This window comes from Aptenodytes patagonicus, chromosome 4, assembly GCF_965638725.1.
Source record: "Aptenodytes patagonicus chromosome 4, bAptPat1.pri.cur, whole genome shotgun sequence".
Classification (NCBI taxonomy): domain Eukaryota; kingdom Metazoa; phylum Chordata; class Aves; order Sphenisciformes; family Spheniscidae; genus Aptenodytes; species Aptenodytes patagonicus.
This window is the reverse complement of record NC_134952.1, coordinates 81973219-81988435: the sequence shown is the minus strand read 5'-3', so window position 1 is coordinate 81988435 and position 15217 is coordinate 81973219. Positions and strand designations below refer to the sequence as shown.

The window sequence follows — 15217 nt, the reverse complement described above, 5'->3', positions numbered from 1 at the left end:
TTAATATCAGCTGCTCGCATGATACATGCACCCAAACCAAATCTTAGCTGTATTTTTTTTATCACTGAACCATCTTGTAAGCAACGTTAGAGAACCTTTTCTTTGTCTTGGAATATTTTCTTCTTTCAGCTTTATGCTTAACTGTAGGTGCTTTTTGTTAGTCATTCCTTGCTATCTTAGGCTTGATAAAATGCTTTGCTTACGGGGCCTTTGGTCATGCAACTAGCATTGCAGGGCTTGGTTCCGTATTTGTTCAACAGAAATGTTTACAAGCCTGTGAAGGTTGGATACCATGCTTTATTTGAAAAACCTGTGTTTAATAATGGCTAAAGCAAACAGATATGCACATAAGAAGTTAACGTCAATGGGATTTTGAGTAGGCGGGGCGGAACTGGAGCTTCAATAAATCGAGTAACACAGGTAATGCATCAGATAACAATCTGAGATCCATGCTCATTTCTTTCTCCTCTTTAATGCTTCTTTTTTATTAAGAGCGGTAGCAAACTATAGTCAGTAGCTGCTTATGTGTTTTTCTGAGGGAGTCTGTGGTGCTCTTGGTAGCCAGTTGTCTTTCAGCCACAATTCAGGTCAGCATTTTTCTCACCATACTTTTGACCATATGTGTCTCTTCTTACCGCTACAATACATACTATCTTAAAAGAAATAAACACACTGTATGTGTTTACCTGTGGTAAATGCTGCTGTTGGGCATGGTAAGGTGGGATTGGCTGCTGAGGTGACGCTGCACTGCTTGTGGTTCTGGTTTTTGACCTCGGATGGAGATACGAGCGGGTGGGATAACTGATGTCGAGTTTGGCTTGGTGAAAGAAGAGGGACCCGGCTCTGTAGCAGCCTGGCCTGGGGCCCGCTGCAGGCAGCTGCAGTACTAACCGATAACTGGTCAAGATCGACTCTCCCTATGTGGAAACTGCATCAGATTTGCAACTTTTAATAAAAGTTTAGTTGCTGATAAAATATACCTTCTTTTGGTCCAAAAAAGTTTTCTGTTTTTCTGCTTTTTGTTCCAATTGGCTCAGATCACTAACGTGAAATTTTGGAGAGTTTACAGCTCTGAAAGCAGGGTTTGTATTCTCCCTTCTAAAATACTGAGTTTTGTGTAATGAACTGATAGTAAAAAGAGAGGACAATACTGTGAGCAAGATTAAGTAGTAAATCTGCACATCACCAGAACTCTGACGGCAGCTCGCAGCATGCGTGGTTTGCTGAAACGCATACAAATCTCAAATTTTCCCCCTTTTTTGATAATTATACTCCTGTGATGCACATAGTTAGCTTTCTGTTTGGGCATAGTCATTTCAATGCTAATTAGCGTCCACACTTGGGTTTGCAGAGGTGGAAGTCTAGTTGGTAAGCCTGCTCCTTTTAATGTGTACTGGTATCTGTTAAATTGTAATGAGTAATTTGAGCTCTTTGGGTAAGGTGAGAGAGATCAGCAGCTAGAAAGATTGCTCCTTTGCTGTCGGTACGGCGCTGCTGTTTAGTATGAAGGACACTTTTCTAGGCAGAGGTCCCAATCTTCTGACCAAACTCCCCAGGTAAACTCAACAAACCTTAGCAAATCTAAAGAAAGGCTGAAAAGAAGGGAAGAACTTGAAAAAGCTAATAGCATCGCTGAACTCGGTCTCTGTAAATGTCATTTGCCGCTTTAGAAGTCAGGAGTGTTATGTGTTACTAGTCAATAAAAGGACTTTTTTTTGTATTGTTACAGTATGTGCAAGTGCATAAGAACTGTTTACTTTTTTGAGTAGCGATAAATATTTGTGTGGTTTGAACTCAAGCTGTGCTGCGTACGGAGGTGCTTGAGAGCCTCTTTTGCTTCTAGATCTCACTACAATGGAGGAAAACACTGACAATGGTATTGCTGGCTTGAAAATAGTTATTTCTGTGAGATTCAGAGATAGTAGGTAGGCAGCCAGTGTTATAAAGCAGGAAAAAACCGAAACATGCCTGTAAATTTTAATTACAGGGTGATTAGCAGATTATTGAGGATTGGCAGTAAATCTAATCTTCGGTATATATTCCAGTATTGTAATTGACTGTTACATAAACTATTAATTGGAATTATTTTAAAACCATTTTTAAGATTGAAATATAACTGTAGTATTAGTTCAGTTTTATAATACTAATTTAAACATTAAGACTTTTTCATATAACTTATATAAATGTAAATGTCATTCAGTTTCTTTCCATCTTGCCCAATTTTCAAGTATCAGGCCTTTGTGCACAATGGGGGGAAAGGATTCTCCCCCTTATTTTTTTTCCTATGGAAGTCACCGATTTTTGTATAGTCATACTTGTTCTAGATCCTGCTTGGTCTTTCTGGGTGAATGGAAAAATACTTTAAAAAAAAAAAAAAATCGGGATTTAGAACTGTTTTGGTCAGCTGAAAACATCCCTCCAGCAGTCTTCTGTGGATGTGCTTGGTTTTCTGAAGCACACTTTAAAACTCATACTTTCTCTTTCATTTGAAAAAAAACCACATGTAGGTCACTAACTTTACGAGAAGCTGTTGGAATAAGTTTAATGTTTAACCTCTTGGTATTTCTTTAATACTTAACTTTTTCTTGCTGCACTCCAGTAGGTGAACTCTTTACAGTTGGCAGTTGGTTTCACTCATATAAAGCCACTCTACATCTCTTTTTTTTTTTTTTTTCCCCTTCCCTCCATACCATTGCTTTTAGGGCTTTTTGGCTGAAAGTAGTAATGGCTTCAATTCAGTGATGATTTTGTGGGGTGTTGGTTGTTTGGTTGGTTGTTTTTTTTTTTTTAAATTTTAGAAAACTTGGATTTTTCTTTTCACCCTCTGTTATAAAAGGATGTTATATACCAGCTCAGACACCAAAAACATCTTCTTTAATGGAAGCAAATCCTAAGCAGAAGGACTTGAGAGAGGTAGAAATTGGTTTTATGTTGTTAACTATCTTGGAGAAACACATCATCCTCTGGCTTTGGGTTTTCTCTCCTCTTTTCTGTTAGGACACTTGACAATTCTTTTTCACGCTCCTGGTATTCAGAAACAGAAAGCAGTTGCATTGGATGTTGATCCTTTTTACTTATTTTGGCAAGTGATTTATTCTGGGAGTTCACAGCTGGAGTATGACTGGAAGTTAGTGGGAAGAGCCCTCGTGCTTTGGTTTTCATTAGCTGGCTTCCAACTGAGCACCATCTCATAATTTTCCTGACCCCTGTAAAGCTCCCTCCGCCTAGTCGCTGCTTACTGCTTTTGGAGATGAGCCGCATCAGAAATTCCTGTTGAAATAGGCAAGCCTCCGCAGCTCTCCCTGTCTTGGTGGGAATGTGTGACGTGCTGGAGGAGTTTGTTGCTGAGGACGGTCGGAGTGAAGGGGCATCTGGGGCCGAGCCTGGAGCTGAGCTTGCGTAGTCATGTGGTGTTGCCCTGCTGATGGCACCGAGCACCTACCTCTTCCCCCCTCCCAGTCTGCCAAATGGGAATTATGCTCGTGATTAATTGGCTTACAAAGTGCTGTTACATATTGCCCTCATTCCTGTTAAATACAAACCTTCCAAGCTCCCTGCTTCTGTCTGGCCAGGGGATGAAATCGTGAGGCTTCATCCTGCAGGTTCCTGCCAAAAGTTCAGTATAAGGTCAATGCCATTTTTCCCAGTAAAAATGTCACTTAATCGGCATTTCTCTAATAGCATCATGTGTTTAATATCTCTATGGCTTGGCAGGTCCTGTACATATATTTTCCCTGTCCCTGTGGAAGATGCTTGCATTGAAAAGGGGAGTTGCATAATACATTTTTGAGAAGTGATTTTTTTTTTATCAGTTCCAAAGATACTGCAAGCTACAGACTCCTGGGGAAGTGTGTTGCGTCATGTCTTGACGCTGATACACCTCAAGAGGAGAAAAACTAATGTTTGGTAAACTGCTTGTAGTTATATTGACAGATTTTCATGTTAGGTAGGTAGTGCTTTATAATACCTTTATAAAGAGTAAAATATCCAATGCAATTCCCATTTAAAATGTTGCTGCTCGGTGAGGGTGGGGATAGGAAGCGGTGGGGCAGTATCGTTGTCATCCCAGGGAAGTACAGCTGTAGTTCCCATGGCTTTTGGTGGCACGTGCATAACCCTGGCTGTGGAAAATACGCCTTAGGGCTAAGGCTTCTATCTTCCTGTGCTGTGCTCCGGGCCTGTCTCGGGTCAGGAGATCAAAGTACAGCTGGCATGCGGGCATCTAGCAACCTGTTGGATCATGACTAGCCCTCAGGCTCCTGGTACCTTTGATTTATACCGCTGATAGACATGTTAACTGTTTCTGAGTTTCCCAATCCTATACCTCCATTCATGGTTTTGTAATATTGCTATCGTTGACAGGAGCAGTAGCTTAATACTGTGGCAATGCTTATAGGATGGGGAGGTGTAATCAATAACAGTTTTTTTCCAAGTTTGATTAATCATTTTGCTTGGATATTTCATTGATGAACCATTATTTACTTATTTTTTTTTAAAGCCACAGTTACCTAATGAGTGTTATCCTCCAGTGGGGCCCTCTTGAAGATAGCTGAGCACGGCTCGTTGGTAGCAATATTGAACGCTATGCCAAGCCTGTGTATTTCTGCACTTGCACAATCCTCTTCTGGGGCCTGAAACCTGCGAGTTTTACAGATGGGAGCAAAGTGGGATGGTGAGCGGGGCTCGGTGTTGGCACATCCTTTAAATGGGAGCTCCTGGGAGGGCAGCTGAGCTCTATGGGGTGCTGCAGGTTTTCTAGAAAGCTTCCAGTGAAAGCAAAAGCCTAAACTAAAAGGGCAATTTAATACTTTAAACTCTCTGGTAGGTCAGGCCTTCGCGCTGGGAGGTAAGCTGTTTCTCTTGTAGTAAGAATGCTTTTTCCAACTTTATTGGAGAGTGAATAGGATTGCTGTTTAGTTCGATTTAACTACTGCTGTTCACCAAGGAGATGTTTTAGGGTAATCTCCAACACTCTAATTGAGGCAGCTTAAAAAAATTGATGTCTCCTGATGTCAGACAATGGTGCAGTATAGTGAAGATTTCATATGCTGCTGCAAATATTACCAATAAGTCATTTCCTCCCTCTTCCCCTAAAGCGTTATCTCTGTAAAATTGAGCTTTGTGCCTAGAAACAGCAAAGCCTCTGAGTACTTCCCAGAACGCTTCGTCAGCCTGTGGATGTGGTGGTGGTGTGGAGATCTCAATAAATTTTCCGTATTTCAGTTCATCGCTACTTGCCCATGGGTACCATAAGGTTTTGCTGTGCATCTTTGTGCTGTGGGCTTTGTCTTGAGAAAGAAAAATCCAAAACCCCCAAAAAACATATGTCTCTGCCCAAATGAAATTTTTTGTGCGCGCTATTGCTGGTGATAATTAATTTAAAATTGGTAGAGTTCTCTAAGTGATGGTTGGTAATCTCCTAGGCTAACACTTTCTCAAGACAAGTGTGGAGGAGGCTTCAAATCCAGTAAGTAAACTTTTCATGTGAGAAACTTGATTTAAATAGTCAATGTACCTTGTGGTGATTTTCCAACTTTACTTGAGCTTGGTGCATGCTTATAAATGTTTTAAAGTCAAGCCATTTGCAGAAGCTGGAGTAGGAGAAAATGGGGGCATCATTCAGAAAGCTCAATATTATATAGGAGCAATACAAGTATGAGATGCTCTGTTGGTGAGCTGGTAACCCACATAACATTAAAAAAAAACCTAAAAAAAGTCCTGAGCAATCTGTTGTAGGAGGGTTATAAGACTGCACTGTAAGGAGATAACAAGGACTGAGTAGCGGTGTTACCTGTTTCTGTTGTGCTTATTTATAAAGGACACTGCAGTAGACTCGGGTTTCCACGTGGATTGGTTTGGCATCAGAAAAGAGCAGATTGCTTGCTTTGGCTTGCACTTGTTTCTCTGTCCCAGGAGGGTTAAAGTGACTGAGGAGCTTTCTGACATGCCCTCTCTATGCTTCTAATGTGTTTTGCTTTCATCTGGTGCATACAGTGTTTTACAGGCTTTACTCACCAAGACACGGAGAGGGGCGCGTAGTATTTTCTCTTTCCCTGGCAGCCTGCTACTGTCAGGAACTGTGCGTGTTTAGGACGGCAGTGGGGTTTTCGGCATAGGTTAGAGTTCGTGCTTGAGTGCATGCTTAAGCGCCGATTTAAGTAGGTTCAGAATCAAGTACTTCTAGAAGTGCTTCCATGGAAGTTGTGATGTTCGTGTATGTAGTACTAACTCCAGTTATTTCACTTGGTCTCGTACACAAAGTGTAATTTTGAAAGCTCAAAGTAGTTAAGTTGGTTCTTATTTGATGGTAGTGTCTTCCTGCCAGATTTTGACTTTCCACCCCCATATGTCTGATCAGTGTTGATACTAAAGAAAAACATGGCATGAATTTGCCTGTCCTTTTAGGAGGGGAAGAAAAAATCTTCTCTTCCCATTGGCTTACATGAAGACAAAATGGCAGAAAATGTTATCCTTAAATCAGAATAGAGAGTTTCAACTTGAAGGAGGACAGCTTGAAAGCTGTGGGTGACTATCAGCCAAGACCTTGTGGTAGAAGTGCTTGTAGCCATGTTAACAGTAGTGTGAAGCATGGTGTGCTCAAAACTACAAAATTAAAATGGACATATTAGAAGTACCAGTTGAGGGGGCAAGACTGAATTGTATTTATAAGAGTCATCTTGTATCCTATGCACTGAAAATCACCAGTGCATCCTTTGGGTCTCGTGTGAATACAGGATTTTAGCCTTTGGGTCTTTGAACTTAACATCTTTCTTATTCACTTAATATGTTACAATGAGAATAACGCAGTTGTACTTGTAAATATAATCCCAAATGTAGCACGATCTAGCTTTCAGGGCTGACTTCAAGATCTTGCAGCTGTTGGATGGCATCTATAATTTGGAAGCAGTGCACGCGGTATCTCTGTGGAGGGTACCAACCTCATTGTCTCAGTTGGTTTTGCTGCCATTTAATGCAGGTACCATATCGGTATCTGTGTTGGAAGAAGTCTCTTGTCTACCCCTAATGCCAGATGGAAAGGGAGGGGAGGGGAAAAGGCAGATCTCGCTGGAAACAAAGTGCTACCAAATGCACTCTGAAGCCGAGTGGCTCTCTTGTTCCCCGTGACTGCTGCAAAGATGTCTTTGAAATAGGGAGATGTGGTTAGCTTTCCAGGGTGGCCACATAATTTTTTTTAAATTCCCAGGTAGCATACAAACCTGTTTTCTGTTGATGTAATGCTTTTATTTCTCTTTTCAGCTATGAAGCCGTACGCTCCAGCTTTCATTCTCCTGTGGAGTGCTGTCGGGATAGCGAGGGCTGCCAAAATCGTTGTTGTGCCGCCAATTATGTTTGAAAGCCATCTTTATATTTTCAAGACTCTGGCCTCAGCCTTGCATGACCAAGGTCACCAGACAGTGTTTCTCCTCTCTGAGGGCAGAGAGATTCCTCCATCTAATCACTATAGACTTCAGCGCTACCCAGGGATCTTTAACAGCAGCACCTCGGATGACTTTCTCCAGTCCAAGATGAGGAGTATCTTCTCTGGGAGACTGACAGCTCTTGAACTGTTCGATATCCTGGACCACTATTCCAAGAACTGTGACATGATTGTTGGCAACCGAAACCTCATGCGTGCCCTGAAACAGGAAAAATTTGACCTGCTTCTGGTAGATCCCAATGAGATGTGTGGATTTGTTATAGCTCATCTTTTAGGGGTTAAATATGCTGTCTTTTCCACTGGCCTCTGGTATCCAGCAGAAGTGGGTGCTCCAGCTCCCCTGTCTTACGTTCCAGAATTTAACTCGCTGCTCACAGATCACATGAACCTATTTGAGAGGATTAAAAATACTGTTGTTTATCTTATTTCAAGATTTGGAGTCAGTTTTTTGGTTCTGCCAAAATACGAAAGGATAATGCAGAAATACAAGGTTCTGCCAGAACGGTCCATGTATGACTTGGTTCATGGATCCAGCCTGTGGATGCTTTGTACTGATGTAGCACTGGAGTTTCCAAGACCTACACTACCCAATGTTGTTTATGTGGGAGGAATCCTAACCAAACCGGCCAGCCCTCTGCCAGAAGTAAGGTTTGCTGAGCTTTACAGTAATTTCTGTGGTATCTGGTTGACCTCATATGATGAGTGGCAGTTTTTAAGCAGTGAATTTCAAATGGGATCTAGTGTCTTTTGTTGTTGCTTGGTGAAATAGACCCTTGAAGTCACTGGAAGTAGCTTGGGGTGGTGGTGAGGGGAGCTGTCAGACACAAACTCATCAAAATGAGTCTTTAGCGGTTGCAGGAAGTATTTTGCTTTTGAGTAAGGTGCTTAATGGTCAGTAGAGGGAAAAACAGCGTACGCTGTCTTGGAAATTACATCTATAGCTTCTAACTAGGTGTGGGTTAAAATGGGAAGAAGGGAGAACGGATGAATACTGCTTATGCTTGAAAAAGCCAGCTGATAGGTTATACTATCTAATTGCATGGTATTAGTGTTTTTATGGAGAGTCTGCTTCCCTTGGTTTGATAGGTAAAAATGTCTTTAAAACTAGGTGTATATATAAGCATGAAGAAACTGTGTATAGGCCGAGAAATGGAGATGATGTGAGTTGACATAAATGGCACCACTGCTGTACTCGGATATGAATTTTTACTCTACACTTACTGGCCATCAGGTACTGAACTTCAGACTGAAATAGTAATAGTGACTGAATTGATTCCAGAAATCCTGGCTGCACAGATTAATGATTAAGCTTGATTACTTCAGTGTACCATGTGGTCTTTGATACCTGATATCCAAGAATGCCTCTTGGATATATCAGCAACACAATGGTGAGTGACAGGCAGACCCAAACTTCACAGAAAACCGTGTCATTTACACTTCTATTTATGTACACATAAACAAATAGATCTTGAGTTGGAGGTGATTATTAATGGATGCTTCTGGCTAGGTGATAAATAGGTAGGTAGACCTGCAGTGCTCAGCAATTTGCTTCTAAAAAATGCCTCGTTCAGCCTTTGCTTTTTGCACGAAAACTGCCAGGCCCACTTTTCATCTGTTTTAGCCTGAAAATTTGTTGTGGAAGGCTGGGGTGTTTTTGTTTTGTTTTTTTCTTTGCACTGTTGGTAGTGTCTTGACTTAGCGGTACCTTTTTTCACCAACTCAGAAACAGACAATTCTCTGATTTGGGCTGCAGGATGCGGAGTGTCTGAGCCAGACAATTCTCTGATTTGGGCTGCAGGATGCGGAGTGTCTGAGCCAATTCCCTCATCATTTTTTTCCCTCCCCTGTTCAACTTCAAATGCACCTGAGCTGAATGAAAGCAGGCACTTGGATCGCACTCTGAACATGCTACTGGTTATATCCCAACATATGCTATTGTCTGTTCTCCAAGGTGTCATCAGAGATGACCATAACAGTGCTGCTTCTAACTGGTTCTTCCTGTGTGTACATTAATGTGTTAGTGTTTAGAAAGCGTCAGGCTGCACAGATAGCTGGAGAAAGCAGACTAAAGGTAGCCCTGTGCTGTCTAAACAAAGTTCAGCCCTATTTTCTCCAGGAAAACCTTGCTGGCTGCATTGAGTTTCAGTTCTTCATTTTCCAAACCGGTATTTTCTTGTTCTGTAAGAAGAAGAATGTCTTTGTTATATGATAAATTTGGGCACTATGTCAACATTGTCTATTTTTTGTCTCTGTGGATTGGTCTTTAGGGTAAAAACTTAACTGTTCTCAAAAGCAGATACTTTCTTTGCTATAAAATGGAGTGGAAGAAAATGAAAGGAGCAGTTTTCTTTCAATGTTTTGCTATAGGGGTGTGTGTGTATAGATAGAGATATATATTTGTACACACATATATGAATATATATTTGGAGCCTTTTGAGAATATTTTTCTGTGTACTTTCTAAATTTACTCTGGAACCACAGATGTGAACCTGTTACAATATCTTACGATGCAAGAAGGTGGAATAGTAAATAAAATGTTTAATATAACCAGACTGACAGTGACCTTGAAATAGACCTGTAGGTAGAGTACAGGCTGGCAAATACTTATTACAGTGGGGTGGGGGGGGAACCCTGTGATTATTTGTGAGCTGAGACATTATTTACCTTCTCTTCAGTTTTATTGGGCAATTCATTCTTAGTGTTCTAAGCACGGGAGTTGATTGAATGCGAGAGAGACAAAGTGAGTGTGTTAATCTCTTATCATATAATTTGTCCATGCCTAAATTGTTACGCATAATCCACTGTGGTATGTATTGTAGGTAAATTATTGGGCAATCAGTTTGTTTTTACTGAACAGTTAGATAAAATTCATAACTGTTGCTTTATTCTGGCAGATTAAAATTGGATAGCTAGTGCTGTGACTGTTTTCAGCTATTGCGGCACCTCCAAGGCAGGAGCCTTTGCTAATTTATTTTCTCCAGCTTTTAGCCTGGTGCATTAAGGTAAGTCAGAAGCAGAGCTGGTTCACGTTTCTGTGCTGGGCTGGAAATGGTGATGCTTCAGGAGCTGCCTCGTAAACGAAAGCCATGTTCCTGCCCAGAGATGATCATCAGAAAAGAGGGGCACGTGGCTGGAGACAACAGCTTTAACAGACGGATTTAAGTTACTATTACAAGCCATTCAGGTCTTACGTTCTCCAAAACTGCTTATAAGTAGCCTCATCCACTTTTTCTGTGATAGTATTAGGAAAAAAGTCAGTGTTGTTTTTTCAAGTCCAAAATACCTGCTCAATGCAAAATACCCAGGCACCTCAGCAGTGGCACTGCTGCCTTGTTGGTAGAGAGAGTTTGTTATTGTGTGGTGGGGGGGTGGTGGTGGTGAAAAAGGGAAAAAAGTAGTTTGTTTAACCGAATCAGAATTCCTATACATAACTGAACAGCTCTAGTTTTCTGCTAATAAGTAACATCTCGAAAAGAAAAGGCAGAGAGTAATAATTAAACAATCAAAGTGAAGACAATGGTCAAGGCCTTTTAAACTGTTACAGGATGGCTGTTGTTAGTTCTGGGGGATGTGTTTTGTGGTTGCTCAGAGTCTGCACATGTGTTTTCCTTAAACTTTCTTTAAAGAAAAGTTAGAAAAACACAGCTTTAGGGGGGTGCTGAATATCCATGTCATGTAACAGTGTGTGTGTGAGGGGAAACAAACCTGACTCTTGCTTTGCTCTGCCCCTGTCCCATCTACGTTAATATTTTGGTTCAGGGCAACGGAAGGGTTTTGTAAATCCCACAATCATCCCCACTTCCTGCATGTGGGTTCCCTTTGTAGAGTACTTTTGGTGCAGGTAGACTAGATTTATTTTGGAGGATGCTACGCAGGAAGCTTTTTTTCACCTGCAAACCAAATGCTTGCTGGTGTCTGATAGGAGACATAAGGGTCTGTAGCGGCATTTGGCATTTTGGAGGGCTTTAAGGGACATGCTTCGTGGGGGGACGCTCAGACCGGGGACCACAATAGACTATGTAGCCAAAGTCAAGCTGCTGGAGCGTGCACAGTGTCTATGCAGAGCCCCTGCTGTGCTGGCACGGTGCTCAGGTAGGGGCAGGCTGCAGTCCCTGCTGGGACTGTATGTTAGCTGTGCATCTCGTGTGTCACCTGTGAAGGGAACTGGCCTTACCGGTGTGTATCCTTACTGCCTGGCATGGATCAGAAACCAGCAGTAGCTGATCATGCAGTTAGCTCGTGTGGCAGGCATGATTTTTAGCTGCTGCTGACCTCTGTAGCAATTATGGCTGCAGCGCGCAGCACCCGGCTGTGGTACGCGAACTGCAAATGTGTCTTTGGGTTGCAGCCTGCCCAGATGCCTCGGGAAGCCTTTGCCGGGCTCCAATCCTTCTTTTTGCTCTCCCTCTAAGGCTGTGCCCCGATGTCAGTCTGCGCTTGGTGCAGTGTCCCTCAGCGCGGCTGCAGTGATCAGCATGCCGAGGAGCGGGAGCCAAGAGCCAGCGAGGAGAGCAGCGGGTCCTTTGGAGGTCACGGCTCTGCCTGGCTCCCTGCGGTGCCTTGCGGCATGGCGCGGGCAGTTGGGAGCTTTCTCCTCGGTAGTAGCAGGGTTAGTCTTGCCCTTTACAGAGAAGGCGGTATGTCAGTCAGTGACTGAAATTCCCGATGATGGCAGATTTCCTCCTGTGCTCTTCTGATCCCTGCTGCAGGTGGATGAAGCCGAGCAGAACTTGTGTCACTGTGTTTCATCGTGGTAGAAGGGCTGATCATTGCTTTACAAAGCTCAGCGTAGGCAATAGACACAGCACAGTTAGGAGTCTTTTTCTGTGGTAGCTCGTGTGCTATTTTCGCTCGTTAAAGCATGTGGATTTAGACAGTTGTTCTTGTGTAAATAGTGTGCTCTGTAAAAGACAAGGAAACGGTTAATGTGGCTGCACCCATTACCCATAAGTGAATAAAATCTTACATGCACGTGGGAAAGACTCCAGGGTTTTTATAGTTAACTTCAAAAAGAGTGTATTTTGAATTGCATAGAGGACAGCGCAAGCAGAATTAGCCTTAAAAGATCAAAAGCTAGAGACAGACCAAATATCAAGTCTTTAAGGTCATTGCTGACTTAAACTATTAAGTGTATGGTGTTACCTGGCAGTATTTTCCAGATAACTGGCAGTGGCCATTAGGAAAGGAAAAGGCTCCTCTGCCTCTTTCTTATTACACTTCTCCTGAGGGGTCTTGTGAAGCTGAATGAAGCTGGCCTTTTAAAGTAACACACGTTTTAAGAAACAATGGGGAAACCTCTGCTATGGTGTTTATATCTCGTGACTCGTTTGATATGGAGTTAGGCATTAATCAGCCTGATAAGAGATGTCCTTGAATCAGGGTAGAAACCCAAAAGGTGCTACAAGCCGATGCCTTGGGGAATACCTGGTCCCTGGTGAGGAGGGGGCAGAGGGCACTGGAAAACACCAGGCTTCTTCCCTGCAAGAAAAGCAGACGAACAGTGTTTCAAAAGGATTCCCTTCCATCAACTCGATGATGATGTAGGTGCGTTTGAACATAGGTTGGATCCTGCGGTTTAGATACAGTTGTACTTGAGAGAATCTGTGGTAGTGTTTACAAAAAAAAAAATCACAAACTAAAATGATGCAACCCTGTAGTTTTTAAGTTGAGCTGCTTTTTCACATCTGCGTAGTTTTTAAAGTTTCATAACTACCTCTGTGTAACACAATGCGTTTTCTTCAACGCTGATCTTGAGGTACTTCTTTGGACTGAATGCCATTTGTTGTTGATAGGAAAAGGGAAACAAATGACATTTCCTTTTTTTTAATTCTTCCATACCTGAGTAAATTAAATTTATGCTATAAAGGAGGGTGTTCACGTTTCAGAAGTAGAAGCTGTTCTTTCAGCCATAGCTGTCAACAAATAATAATTACAGTAACATGCTTGCTCCTCCCTGTAGATCTCTTATCTAATCTTGTTGTTATATAGATCTAGATCTATGTAACAAATTGGTGGCTTTGAAATGTCTTCACTAAAAAGTTGTCTTTTTTTTCTGAGTCTTGCTGACAGATGTATATTTATTACGTGTCTGTTAGCTGATCCTGGTATTTATCTTTAAAATTAGGTGGAAGAATAAAGAGATGTTTTATTCCTTCGATCAGATTTTTCTCCTTCATTCAAATTCAAGGACACTGTCTATAAGCTGTTGCAGACTGTAGCAATAGATTTTTGCGCATGGCCTAGCACCATCATATTATCTTTTTAAAGGCTGGGGAATAGTTCTTTAGAGCTACTTTTGACAGTAAATTTCTGGTGATGTGAAGCAAATCTAGAGCTGTTTTAAAATGCATGTAATGGTCGGCTGGGGAGGCAAAAAGCCTTTTAAGGATGATAGAGATTATGGGGCACTGTGTAAATTTTGTGCTGAACCATATGATCATGTATTTTGGCTCTGAAAAATATTTCTACATAAAGCTTCTTCCTTCCCAACAATTGATCTTTTGCTACACAAGTAAGTCTTGCCTGAGCCCTTCAAGTACCCACAGTCATAAAACTGCCGTAGTCTCCAGTCTGAGATGCTACAGTATGGCTAGGTTGATTAACCATGTCTATTCCTGCTATACCGCTGCATTTTAAATTCAGGAAGATACGTGACTCAGCATCTACCTGTGTAGTGTAAGACACGGGGGGAAAAGGATGCAGGGCTGATTTTGGAAGTCGGTTAAGTATCTCCAGTAAAACTTGGTCAGGCAGGCAGGTCCTCCAAGTACATGTGCCAAACGTCAGCTGGCATCCAGTGATCTGATGAAAAAACACCAAACCTCTTCAGCAAACCTGTGCTGTCCATCGAAAAGCAAGTTTACTTGGTGCATGGATAGTGGTATGAAGTGGCTATTTCTTCAGCTCAAATGATTGTGTATATCGGGAGTGGAAAACACAAGGTTCAGACCTTGGATGTTGCATAGGTCAAATTAAGAAAGTTAAAAGCAACAGAAGGTATTTTACTATATTTCTTTACTTACAAAAAATCAAAAAGGTTAATATAAGCTACTGTTATAAACAAGTTTTCTGGCTTTCAGTATTCTAATTCATCATTTTCATATTGGAATGCAGAAATCAGCAAGATTTATTCGCTTTGGTTATGTGCAGTGCTTTAACTGTGAGTGTCACTTGCAAGTTTTTAAGACTGACCTGTATGTAGGACAAATAATGAGCTCGTGTTTCTTCCATGGTCTACTTCTCTAGCGTACTGTAGGATAATTTCTAACATTATGTAGAGAAACAGAAGATAGGAACTTACTTCCAAAGGCATACTTTCTTCTGTAGTATTTGGAACGTGCTTGAGTTTGAACACCATGTTTGTATAATTTGGGAAATTGGGACATGTTCAAAGCTGACATTGAAGAGCAGTACACCTAATTATTAATATTATTGACTTTGAAAAAATAATCTCTGTAATCAAGCCAACTTTTCTTTTAAAATGTCCTAGTTGCTTAAAGGTTATTCAAGTGAAGTGGATAACTCGTGTTTGGCTGATAATCTGTTTGGGCATTTATATATGCTGTGGCTGGGTTAGTGTTGGGTTAGCACCCGTTGTTTGGGGTGGTGAGGTGTCTGCGGCAGGGCCCTCCAGGAGAGGATGGAGGCTTCAGAGGAAGAACCGAAAGTGACGGATGGGGAGGAAAAGGGACGGTCCCACACCTGGCCCCCTGCCCCGGTGTTAGTGGCTGAGAGCAGGTGGTATGTAACTTCTTCCGTGGTGTGGCTTCAAGCACCTCT

General features: G+C 41.8%; 1 protein-coding gene across 5 annotated transcripts in view; it reads left to right on the top strand.

Annotated features, from left to right (window-relative positions):
* Positions 1–15217, top strand: part of UGT8 (UDP glycosyltransferase 8) — a 49114-nt gene that overhangs the window by 14283 nt on the left and 19614 nt on the right. For 4 of the 5 annotated variants that reach the window (XM_076337316.1, XM_076337315.1, XM_076337319.1 and 1 more), the window contains exon 2: positions 7258–8081. In XM_076337316.1, coding sequence (XP_076193431.1) covers positions 7260–8081 — 822 coding nt within the window. In that variant the 5' untranslated portion in view covers positions 7258–7259. Of the gene's footprint in view, positions 1–1405; positions 1557–7257; positions 8082–15217 lie in introns of those variants that run through there. The other variant, XM_076337317.1, reaches the window with a different exon arrangement.